The sequence below is a fragment of the Bison bison genome, unplaced genomic scaffold (assembly GCF_000754665.1).
Source record: "Bison bison bison isolate TAMUID 2011002044 unplaced genomic scaffold, Bison_UMD1.0 scf7180017864464, whole genome shotgun sequence".
Lineage (NCBI taxonomy): Eukaryota > Metazoa > Chordata > Mammalia > Artiodactyla > Bovidae > Bison > Bison bison.
The window spans coordinates 7,024,075-7,037,414 of NW_011495025.1; the positions used below are offsets into that span (position 1 = coordinate 7,024,075).

Sequence of the window (13,340 nt, forward strand, 5' to 3'; positions counted from 1 at the left end):
AGAGAGAGAGAGAGAGAGAGAGAGAGAGAGAGAGAGTGTCATTTTTGAGGACAGAAGACAAAACCGGAGAAACTGACAAACTGAACTTTTTTCAGTCATCTCAGAATCCAATTGAAAGTGTAAACCTGAGTTTTGAATTTTTATAGAAAAATTTAACATTTTAGGAAAAATAATATGAGGATAGTAGCTTTAAGTACATAGTAGGTTATTCTGGCCTGAAACTTCAGAGGTGTCCAAAGTCCATTTATTATATCCAGCTGTATATCAATTAGGAAAAGGCACACATTTGCTTTAGGAACTCAAACAACACTGACATTAAAGAGGTCTATGTTATTATTTTCAATAGTCACACATAATTTTAGACCATTATCACCACAAAAATTGTCTCTTACAGCTGGTCCTTCACACACCCCATTCTGCCCTCTCTTCTAATCTATATTGTGTGCAGCTATTAGAAAAAGACTTCTTAGAAGCAGTTTGACCATGTAATTTATCACAATTCAAAGAATAAATTCTTAGTTTGATCTCTTTTCCTTCTGTTACACCCACTTGGTGAACACAGTTACTATTAAGTAAAATGGCCCATCTTTCTCCCAAGCTTTACATTCTGGTAACTGAGATAAAATCACAAGCTGTTCAATCCTATTACTTATTGAGATGTATTTCAAACATTATCCAGAGCTCAATACTCACCATAAAACTCTTAGATTACCTCTTGATTCACAGAAAATAGTCTACTATCCTAAACATTCTCCCCATAAATTATAAACTGATTTATATCCTCCTAAAAATCATTCCCACTATTCTCATGTTTTCGGCTTCCCAGGTGGCAGTAATGGTAAAAGAACCTGCCTGCAATGCAGGAGAGGTAATTACTGAGGCTTTTATCCCTGGGTGGGGAAGATCCCTTGGAGGATGGCATGGCAACCCACTCCAGTATTCTCGCCTGGAGAATTTCATGGACAGAGGAGACTGGCGGGCTGTGGTCCATAGTGTCGCAGAGTTGGACATGGCTGAAGCAACTTAGCACGCACACATGCATTCTCATGTCTTAGGAGAGAAAAGACTCTTTGGGCCAACACCAATCTCTCTAACGATTCTCATGATACCCCACTATCAAGTCAGGGGCTTCACTCCATTTCCCCTATTTGCCATCTCATTTTTCTACTTTAGTCTTTCATTTTCCAGTGGTTTCTTCCCATTGGCATCTAAACATCCTTCAACTGGGCTTCCTCTCACTACTTCCCTATTTTCTCACCAATCTGCCATTTACATTTTTCTGTGCTAATTTTCTTCATTTCTTTTTCCTGAATTTACTCAATCATAAGAGTTCTGACTCTAAAATAACCTCTTGTGCTACACAGAAGATGTCAAGACCTAACTGACCTCTTATTAACACTTTACACTGTTGTTTTTTTCCTTTCTTAAAACGTATTTCCTGTCACCATCCTCTGCTGGCTTTCCTCTTATCTCCTGGCTACTCTCACTAGTCTCCTTTTGTACACTTTTCTTTTCTCCGTATCTTTGGGGCTCTGAGACGCTATGTTCTTCACATTTTACACTGAACAGTCTCTTCCACTCTCATGGCTTCAATTATTTGCTGGCCCCCAAATCTTTATCTCTAGCTGAGACCTCTCTCCTGAGCAAAAACTCTTAACTAGTTGCATCCTAAGTATCTTTTCTTGGATACCCCACTAGATATCTCAAACTTTATATGTTTAAAACTGAACACCTAGAGTGAATATTACAATCACCTACCCAGATGTCCAAGCCAAAAACCTGATGTTAAACTTTATTCTTCTATTCTCTAAGACTGATTCTACTTCATGGATGTCTCTCAAATATATCCATTCTTCCCCAATACTGACACTATCAGGGCTCCAGACTTTTTTTTTTTTTTTCATTAACTGATGCTGACCTCACAATTTGTGCTATGCCTCCATCAGCAGCTTTATCTTTTGCCATTTTTTCAACTACCCTACTGCCCCTTCCTAAATTCCTATTTTATGTCTTAGCTATATGAACTAGATTAATCAGTGTTCCAGACAACCCTGCTCTCTTCAGTCAACCACATTTTCCCCATGCAATTTGCTTCTGCCTCAAGTACTCTCTGTACTTCTAATACTTTGTCATTCTTCAAATTCCAGCTTAGAAGCAAGAATCCTTGCATAATTCTCTGACCCTGGGTTCAACTTCCCTATGTGCCCCTATAGTGCATCTCTCTCTCCCATCATAGCACTCATCTTTCCATGAATTTCCTATTTACTATCTTGCATAAGATGGTAAGCTCCTCAAGAGTACAAAACATGACTTTTACCATTCTATCCCCTTAAAACATATAATATCACACTTAAAACATAAAATACACTCTATATTTTGAATAAATAAGCAATATAGATCTTATTTTCTTACTTAGATGGAAAAAAGCTTTTTGAATCTTCTATCGTGCCTAAGAGCATATTGTAGGCATTCATTAAGTATTTGTTAAAACAAGAATTCAATAGAATTGCACTTCTTCTTCCTTTCCATGTTTACAGTAGATATAAGCAGTACAAATGTCATCAAGTGTAAGTTTTAAAATTTCTGTGTACTAAACTGTATCTATACGGTTAATCTTGAAAAGTTTAAAAACAAGACATTTTCAAGTAAAAGCAAAACTCTTCATCAACAGAAATATTCCATTAATTCATTATTACATTGTCAAATGAATTTTCCTAGAAAAGTCCTATTGTTAAAAGTCTCAAACTTCCAGTCACTATGTATTCAATGACGAAGAAAAACACACATAAAATAATGAATTTTAGTGTCACTTTCAAAGAGGCAAAAAGAAGTATGGAGTATCAAGAATAATGAAAAAAAAAAAACACAACACCTTAAGAAACATTTAAAAATCAGATAATATAACAAATATTGCTATAAATACAACTTTATAAAAATAATGTCCTTGTTGATTGAGTGGGGGAAAAAAGAATGTTAAAACAAAGAAGGAAAGTTATCAGTAAAAGATAAATAAAACTTTGAGCAGAACAGGAACTATTACTATGAATTTTTAAAATGAGAAAAGGTGAAAAACAACTCCTAATATGATACTAAAGTTTTTTTAAATGTTACAAAAGGATTTGAAATTAATTTGAAAAAGTAACAATTAGGCATCTTCCATCTTATTTTTCTAGGGTGATATATTTAGTGAGATGAAGAATCATATTAAAATACATTTACATTTATACCTTAGAAAGATACAATGGTTAAGCTGGAAGTAACAAAATACAGTTCTGTAGAGAAATGACAATACAAACTATCTTTAGTATGAAATGAGGATGGTGTAAAGAATTAAAAATGAAACATTACACTTTACTCTCCATTCATGGCAATCTTTTAAAAATATGTGAACTTATTTTTAGGTGAATTATAAGCTCTTTTGAAAAAAATAACTATTAGACTTCGTCCCTCTTTTTTCCTGACATACTATTTGTTGTGTTATTTTTAGTTATCCTTAGGCCAAGGAACAAAGGGCGTTACTTTTAGGTTTGATACATTTTTAATAATGGAGACTCTAATTTGACCATCTTTAACATTTTAATGATTTATGTTAGTTAAAAATTTTAATCACTGCATGTGAGATATACAGAAATAGGTTATTATAAAAGTTATTCAGTTAAGTAATTGAATTTTGGGGTTCATAATAATCTTCTAACCTATTAAAACTTGAGTTTAATTACTGTTTTTAATGTTCCAATTTAAGACCTGAAAGTGTTTTTTTTAGCTTTTAAAAAAGTTTTTTAAAAACATAAGAAAAAATTAAGCCACTAATACCTCTCGGGCCACACAAAAGACTCCCCTAAAATATACAATGTAACAATGCAACCATATGATAAAATATCCTTAAATATCCAAATGTAACCCAGTAACCCTGCATTTCTTCACTCTTTCATGTCACAGAAGAAATCAACAAACACTAACACTCTTACATACCCTAAATTGTCTAGCACCTATCAAGAAGCAGAATTGGAACTGGTTACGATGGCAACTAGTGTTTACATCCCATTTTTGCTAGGTTCAAGGGGTAACGGTCTCCCTGAGGCACCAATGTCAGGTTGGTATAACTGAGTAAAGTTCATAATTACTTGCTAAAGTAATTTCAGTTTGCATTCTAAATTTACCATTACCTTAAAATTACCTGTATATGATTTTCTCCTTTGGTAGGTGAGGTATTATCTCTATAAAGAAATCCTCATCTTTATATCTATGGAACCAATGTCAGATATGAAAAAACTATTTAATAAGTTGCTGACATATTGGAAAAAAAAATCTTGACACTTTTAAATAGACTCTAAAAGTGGTTCCCAAAGCAGTATCAAAGGGCCTAACAACTTAATGGTGAATGTGAGATTGATACCCTAGGATTATTATATATGTTATGGTCTTCATCAAGTCAACCATGAGATAGTTTTTACTTTCCAGATGGTCTCAAAGTTACTAATTTATCATTAGATAATAAATATATATTAGCTTGTAGTGTAGTAGTAAATTTTTAGATAGCTACTTGGGCATATTTATTTGTCAAACTGTTCTCTATATTTTATATTAGATCAGATGCAAAACAAGAGAGTATTTACATTAATATTTTAGAAGCTTTCTATGTCTCAAATATACTTTTCTTGAAATCCTGGACACATTTAGATGTGGGGAAGTTCACTGGGACATTTAGCAGCACCTAATTTCATGAGTTTCATACTAGGTGCCAAGAAATTAGATTGTCCAAATATTTTAGAAATAAAACTAAATCAACTGTTCCTCTTCTATCCATCATCTGATATTCCACTCAAGGCACCTACAATGAAACTAAAATTAAGTAGAGAAAAACTTACCTAGTTGGTATTTTGAAAAATAGTTTGCCATTTGTCCACTGTTGCAAGACTGTCGTTTATGTCTTTTTGTTGACATTTCTGTGGTCTTCCATGGTGGTCTTTTTCTTTTGTTCAATTTGCTAAGAACTTCACAATTATCAGAAGGATTCTTGTCATAGTTAACACATTTATTTAATTTACTATTTTCAAGTTGGGCAGGAAATTTATCACTTGAAGGACTATTTGCTTTAGCATTTTCTATTTCTTTAGATTGCTTTTTAAAAGAATTTTGCCTAGCAGACTGGGATCTTAAGGTAAAGCGCTTTGATTCTTCTATGTGAGTTTGATGATTACTTCCACAGTTAACAGATTCAGGAGAGTAAATGATGGTATTTAACTTAAAAGTATTTCTGTGTTCGAGATAGTTGATCTTCCTCAAAAATATTCTACAGTCTTTTAAGGTTTTTGACCTCCAATTATTTGAACATACATTTCCTAGTCTTGGTCCCTTTTCAAAATCTTTTTGGCTGCAGTTTGTTCCATTCTCCTTTGCTTCTGAGTTAAATTTATTCTCTAAACTAGCATGTGTTTTGAAATCAGACATGGCCAACCTCTGTTGCAAAAAGTTATCCCTGATCTCAGGTGGGAAAATAAACTGATTATCTACTGTGTTTTTTCCTTGGAGTGGGACATCAGCATTTGTTACTCCCTCAGTCTTACTCAAAAGTTGGTTCTGGCAAAAAAATCTTAAGTTCCTCCTCTTAGATATCCAAGCACCTGTCCCATGGCTGTGCAGCTTTCCCTGTCTTCTCCACCTTTCATGATGCAACCTCTTAAACTCAGTTCTTTTTAATCTAGTTAGTGTTAAATTACTTTTCACATTTAAGAGTGGGGAGCTAACCATTTTATGCAGTATATGCAACTTCCCTGCTGACTTTGAAGGCGAAGATAGTGCAAATTTTTTAAAGTGCTTTCTGAAAGGGCTGGTATTAAAATCAGAATATTTGGTCCCTAATTTAATTCCTCTGGTGTTTATTACTTCCAAAGGGTTTCGTGCATTTGCTTTTCTAACTAGTGAAAGAGACTGTGTTTCTGTTGTTTGCATAAACCAGGTACAGAGTTCATTCAAATCATACTTTTTCTGAAAAAGCATTTTTACGGGTGAAACCTCAAGTTCTAAAAGACAGGTCTCCAAAGGGCTTGCTATTTTGAAGTTATCATTTTCAATGTGGTCTCTTTTTTTATGAACACAATTTTCAGCTTCATCTCCACTCACAGGCACCCAAGCATTTGTTATTTGTTCAAATCTATTGTTTAATTCCTCTAATAAGGAATCGTTTGAAGTAGAAGCAGCCCACCACCTGAGCAAAGGGTTTGATGAAATTATAGGGTCCAAGGATACTTCACAATTGGGTATTAATTTATCTTCCAAATGCTTTTTTGCATTCCTTGAATTTCTAGCTCCTGGCGGACCTTTGGAAGCTATTTTAATCCTTGACTGCTTATGTTTGTCCTCCTGACTTTTACCTTTCTGCAAATGGAGCTTATATGACTTATGGAGCAGGGAATTTCTATAAATAAGTGAACTAGAAGATGCTAATGAATGTAAGAAATGCAGAGATGGTTTTCGATCCCTAATGGAATGTCTCAAAGGTACAGCAGCAACCATACTTTCTGACTCATTCTTGAGTTTGTCAGCTTCAGTGTGCCTTGTATCCATGGTGTACTGGTGATTTTCTTTAGGCAGATTTTTCTGGAATATATTCTCTTGTTCTAAAGGAGGTAAGCAGCTGCTAATACTCACTTCTCTCTCCTGAGGTGAAATTCTATTGATAGTCACAGATATGCCAGAGATTTTCACTTTTGCAGGTCTACCAGGCTTCCTAATTATTGCCAAAGGCTTGTGATTTGGTCGAATAATGTTCTTGGACGGTTGAGGTATCACAGGCTTGTTCTTGAAAGGTCTAACATATTCAAAGCCAGACCCCAAGATTTCACTTTCAGTAGTCAAACTTGAAATAGCACTTATTCTTTCACCCAAGTCAGTGTCATATTCTCTAATATTTCTGAGACTATTATAGTCTGTTGGAAAATCAGTAACATTTTTTAAAGACATACCGTTGCTTTTGTTTATACTTCCTTCAGAAACATGCCTTTTAGTTCTTCTTGACCTTCCATAAATAACAGTTACTGTAATACTCTTCTGATATATACCTTCTTTTACTTCTGATATGAGAGACTCTGGGCTTTTCTTTTCAGCACTAATGGGCTCATTTTGGCAAATGGCAATGTCTGTTGGGTCAGTTTTAGGTTTCGGTGGTCTTCCAATTGGTCGCTTTATCTGTTTCACAACCTGGGGACCTATTTTTTTAGGTCTACCTGGTTTTCTTTTAAAAGATGAATCAATCGTACTGCTTGAATACTCTTTAGGTAACTCTTGTGGCTTATCATTCTTCATATCATCTGTAAACACTGCAGAGGATTCTGCCATTTCTTTTGCACAATTAAATTTGTTTAGTTCTTTTTGCAAAGTGTCACTATCATTAATATTAGAACTATAATTTGCAGAGTTAGCATTTGGGATAGTCTCATTTGTTTCTTTTCTATTTTCGGTTACTTGATGAGTTGGTTGCTTTTCAGAAGAAAAATCATGATTTGATTCGGAATTATTGACTGAAGTTAAGGTATATTTGACTCCTTCACTGCTTTTAACCTCAGATAAAAACATGAGTTTGATAGGACTAGAATAGGTGGCAAAAGAAGAGCTTTCAATGGCTTCATATTTTGTTGGTACATTTTCAACACTGGAAATCAAGCTACTTGTGTTTAAAACAGATGACTTTTTCTGGTTTAGTCGTTTGCTATTCAAATCTATTGTAGGTATATGATTGGTTTTAATATTGGTGGATGCTACTATGGATTTTGATAAACTTTTCTCTTTACATGTCATTCTACTTAAAGTCAGAGTCATATTTCTACCAGCAGGTTGATCTTTACCATCAACTTCTATCAATTTCTTGGATGCTTTATACCCTTCTGATAATGACTGATTATTCCAAGACTTTTTGGCCATATTTATTGTATCTTCCAAACGTTCCACAACAACTTGTAAATTAGAATTCATTGCAATTTTGTTTAAATCTATACTATGTGAGCTTTCAACCTGAATATTTTTTACTTCATCTTTTCCTTTGGTAGAGTCAGAAACTTTTTTGGCCTTAGGGGATTTTTTGAAAACATAATTATTTGTTACATATATAGAATACCACCCTGGTGGTACAATATTTCGTTTGGTTCTGCTCAAAAGTCCAGGGATATCACTTTTCAAAGGAGTTTGAGTATTCTCTAATTTTGGATTCTCTTTATGATTTTGCAAAAACTTTTTCCTAGCCACAGATTTCTCCTGTGATCTCCTTATGCTCATTTTCTCAGGAGAAGCTGTTTTAAAGCTTTCTGAAAATGCATCAAAAGCCAAGTTAGTTTCTAAATTACTTAGAGGTAGTTGCAATGACTGTAATCCATAATCTGGTAAAAATGATGTTTCCACATGATTATTATCTTGCAGGCTTTTAGAATTCTGTAAAGAAGGTCCTTGGCAATGATAGAATTGCTCTTTGTCTGCTGAAAAGAGTTCATCATTGCGCAAAAACTTCTTTGGATTTTTTTCGGTGTATTTTTTTCTCATAAAGTTTTCATCAAGACTAGCAAGTTCTCTTTTTATCTGTAATGACTGCCTTCTGAATATGGGTGAGTCAGGAGAGCTGTGCATTGCAAATAAGGTTTCTTGACGCTTTCGAAATCTTGTCTGAATAATTTTATTTTCTATCTTTTTATCATGTTGACTCAGTAATTCCATAAAACTGTAATCACTGGCCTTTGCATTATGCAAAAGAGAGGTTATTAAATCTCTCAATTTTAAATCATTATCTGTACTGCAATCACTGCTAGATAATTGTATAAGGTTTGTCATATCTATTGTTTCTATTGATTTTAATTTTTCATTAATACGATCCATTAAATCTTGAAAAATTATAGTAGTTTCACCCTTTTCATGATTTGTAGTACAATTATTGCTGTCTTCTAAGAGCAAAGAATCAGAGTTACTGGATTTTTTAGTTTTAGGCATTTTACCTTCATGATCATCTTCATCATTGCTTATTTCTGCTGGTGTCAGAGATGGAGGCTGGTTAATGTTTGTTTCAAGTCTATTATTTTCTAAGGCTGAACACTCCGAGATGACATCTTTCAATTTTTCAAATCCTTCAGCCTGCACAGGTGATAATGGTGGGGGTGAGGGACTTCGAGATCTACAAACATCTTGAAGATTTACTGAAACATCACCTATTTCCCTTGATGAATGAGGACTCTGAAAGCCTGATTCTGTGGAATCAATGTCTGCTAACAGTCCAGAACAGCACCTGTGAGAATTGTAACTGTTTGCAATTCCTCTATTCACTACCTTCTTAATATGCTCAATAGTTACAGTTTGACAAGATAAACAATGTAAATCTTTAATACAGACTGGCAGAGGCACAAAACCAGGGCTTTGTCTTTCATTGTGTAAATACCCTCTTTCTGCCAGCCTATATTCACAACTACAGAACAGACCATCTAAATCATCTTCAATAAGGGGATTCTGAGACTCTGAAGACACAGAATAGGATGAATTACAACAGCAAAGAGAAGCAGCATTCTGCTCTTGGACTAGAAATTTCAACATAGCCAAAACTTGTTCCTGGTGATGTATGCACAAAGATTCCAAAACTTTGCTTAATGCTGATTTTCCTTTTTCCATTTTAGTAGCTTCCTCTGATTTTGCATCAACAGTTGAACTAAAAATAAAAATCAAACAAAAAATGAATTACAGCAAAAATACTAATATCATAAGGAATTTTAACAGAGCTTGAAATAGATATTTTGATATTGCTGGACTTCTAATTCCTATGGAGAGCTGTGAAAGTGATATCTTGATTATTGTTTACCAAAAATATAATGAAGCACTTATGATAATTCCCTATGACAAAATATGAGTCAAAGCAAAACCCTATGTTTTGTGTAATATAAAGGCTGCTACTGATAGATATGGTTATATTTACAGATTGCTAATGTTTAGTGCTTTGGCTATATTAAGAATATTTAACGGAAAGTGCTTCAGAAGGAGTTAAAATTTTTATAAAGTAGACATTTTATAAGTTATTTGGTAGTTATCAGTCCATATTAGTACAAATAAGATAAATAAGATATAGGAGAAAATCTTTCTTATCTTTATTTAAAATAAAGATAATACCTTTATTTAAAAAAAGATAAAATATTTTTCAGGTAGTGAAAATAAAATTATTAACAAAACGTTTTATATAGTCAAAAGGAAAGTTAAGGGATTTAGATTTCATATAAATAACAGGCGTTTTAACCTAGTAATAAAATAAAAATTTAAGCTATTTAAAAATGTAATCTATTTTTAATTTATTTTAAATACTTAATTACATCAAAACTAAAGGCATTACTTACCTAATTATTTAATTTCAAATGCTGGAAAATATCCCACTGCAGAAACTAACATAAATCTAATGGAAACTAAAACCCAGGATTACTTAGCAACCAATGTATAAGTCTATATAAAAAAAAAAACTTTCTAATCCAATACCAGCAGCAAGAAGAATAAAATATATTAAAAGAATTCTGTTTCAGAAAAGTATCTATTTAAATTAAACATATCACCAAACTCTGTACATGAAAACAGCCTCCCACTTGTGATTTCTTATATTTGTTGTTGTTAGTTACTGGTTTGTATAAATTTTATTTAGGGTTGGAACTGAAATATGCTGACTATGAACAGTGATAGAAGACTGTATTTTGTTTTAATAAAGGGTTATTATGTTCACCAATATTAAAAATTAAATAATTTTTAAAATGAAAGTGAAACTGATTTTAAAAAGTTCCTCCCTAAAACTGGTTTAAACTGTTTCACAGATAAGTAGGCAATATGTTATCTACATTTTATAAAATTTCTGTTGAGTAGCAAAAACATCAACACAACTGTTTCAGATTAGATAAAAATTTTTCTAGAAAAAAGATAATTTTACTAGATTCAATCAATGTTTCGCTAGTAAAACTAGCATGGGTTTAACATAAAGAAGTTATCAAACGGAGAGAAGAGATGAAATTACAATAAAAATTTTTAAGTCTACTGTCATCTAGACAGATGGAAGACAGGACATGACCTCGGTTATCCCTTCCCTTTGGAAAATAATTTTTTGTAAATTTTTTCATGGTTAGAGTATAAAATGATTGAACTGACTCCAAAGATTCACTACTGTATAACTCAGAAAACATATATAGAGAATAAAGGCACAAGTAAATGTTAACTATCAATAAGAGGGTATAAGTGGTATTATATTCTTTCCCAGCAAATTAACAACTATAATTTTCACATAAGCAAAAGAAAACCCCAAAAGGTCTGACAGATCCATTTCCAACATGTTTGTTTAAAAGTTATATTATGGCCTATTAAACGTATATGTGACTAAAGAGAGATTTTACATGTTTCTCATAAAAATACCTGCCTAAAACTGGTTTAACCTGTTTCACAGATAAATAGGAAATGTTGTATCTACATTTTATAAAACTCTGTTGAGTAGCAGCAAAAACACCAAAGCAAATTTTGCAAATTAACATTACTATACTCTTGTAACAGTTCCTGAAATGCTCAAATGATTTTTTCCGTTAGTAGTCTAGAGCAGAACTAATCAAAATTAATGATTAGTGTTATTTTAAAAATCATTGAAAAATTTTAATAGCTCTTTTGACATTCCAAGAAGTCTATTCTTTAAGAATTTCTTATTCAGTTGATTATTTTTAATAGTGGAACTTCGAAAATCTCAACAATATCATAGGGGCCAATAATTTTGACCTAATGTCATATGAAGAACATCTTTAAAAAGTTACTAGATATTCAGATATTAGGATTTTATACATCTCTCTCAGATATTAGATGACTAAGTTCTCAAATTAGAAAATTCTATAATATGCTTATTTGGCTTTAATTATTTTCATTTCTGTATTTTTTGTATGTTAGAATCTCAAAGAAAAACCAAATGTATGAGTAAATAGTTGAATACACATAAGCCTCCAATCTAGAATTTACTCTCACTTAACTACATAAGATTCTAAAATTGTTATGTTTCACAGCTCCATTGCTTTTCGTGCTAAAATTTTTTCTAATCTTTGTTTGATTTATAAACAAACACATCCTGCTTATTTTTTGGTAAGTTTCTATCCATTTTTCCCATTATAAGCTTTGTTGCTGAGAGTTGTCTTTAGAAAAAGTCAATTTCTATTATTAATATTAATAAAACTGCTTCCTAGAGTGAATCAAATAAGTCAGTGTAGTCAAGTTTTTTCTTTTCTTTTCTTTTTTTCTTTTACTGAATGAATGAGTAAATCAATCACACACCAACAGTGTTGTAAATTTAAGTGCAAAAGCATTGAAGTGCTTTACTACAAATTACAACCTAGAAACACGTTAACTGAACAATTAAAATTCATACAATCAGATTTAGATATATAACAACACAAAGTAGAAACAGAATTACAGTACATTTACAACACAAGACAGATACATGAATTCATTAGAAAATATTGTAATAAATAATTCATGAATTATAGTGCAATTGATTTATGCATAAATATAACTAATTGCCTAACAATCAGTTTATATTAACAAAATCTGTCAAAATCAAGGCAGCCACAGAGTTTTACTAAATTACTGCGACAATGAAAATACTGTAATTAAAGAACAAATACAAGTATTTGTACTGTAAACAACTAAAAAAATCAGTCTCACTAAAGTTAGTATACAATTTAATATAAAATTGTCATTAGCTACCAGAAATGGTTTAAACAACTTTACTGAGCAGTAGTTTTCTAAAAACAGAGGCACTGTTTTTTTCTTTTCCTTCTTTTTTTTTAATATAAAATACTTGAGGAACATTCAAATAAGTAGAAAGCACATAAGGATTGCTTTCACCGTCACTAAAAGTCTGCTGAAACTGGATTTTTCAGAAAATTGTCAATTAACAAGTAGCAACTGGTAACTAAATTTATAAAGTACTTTGAAAGTTAAACATAAAGAACACCTTAAAAGAATCACTGGGGAGAAGAGGAACCCATAAATTTCCCTGCCTTTCCTAGTTTGTATAATCAAAAGTTAACTCAATAATTAGAAACATTTTGTTTCTTTTAAAAGTTATGGGTTGATCATTACCTATAAACTATCAAAAAATATTTAATTTACTATTTCTGACCAAAAATAAATAATACGAGTACTAAAATGCTGCAAATTAACTATAATATTACCTATAAAACTACTGATCACTGTGAAGTCAATAGCAAAATGATCCCTGATTTTATGAATCCTGTAAAGTTTTTGGTCAGGTCATCTTTTAAATGATATAAAAGTGTTCTGTAAGTATCCCTTTACTATAAACTTCTCAA

General features: G+C 32.2%; 1 protein-coding gene across 7 annotated transcripts in view; it reads right to left on the minus strand.

Annotated features, from left to right (window-relative positions):
* LCORL (ligand dependent nuclear receptor corepressor-like) overlaps positions 1 to 13,340 on the minus strand; it is a 178,623-nt gene that overhangs the window by 15,997 nt on the left and 149,286 nt on the right. For 6 of the 7 annotated variants that reach the window (XM_010860209.1, XM_010860207.1, XM_010860206.1 and 3 more), the window contains one exon: positions 979 to 9,679. In XM_010860209.1, coding sequence (XP_010858511.1) covers positions 4,849 to 9,679 — 4,831 coding nt within the window. In that variant the 3' untranslated portion in view covers positions 979 to 4,848. Of the gene's footprint in view, positions 1 to 978; positions 9,680 to 13,340 lie in introns of those variants that run through there. The other variant, XM_010860205.1, reaches the window with a different exon arrangement.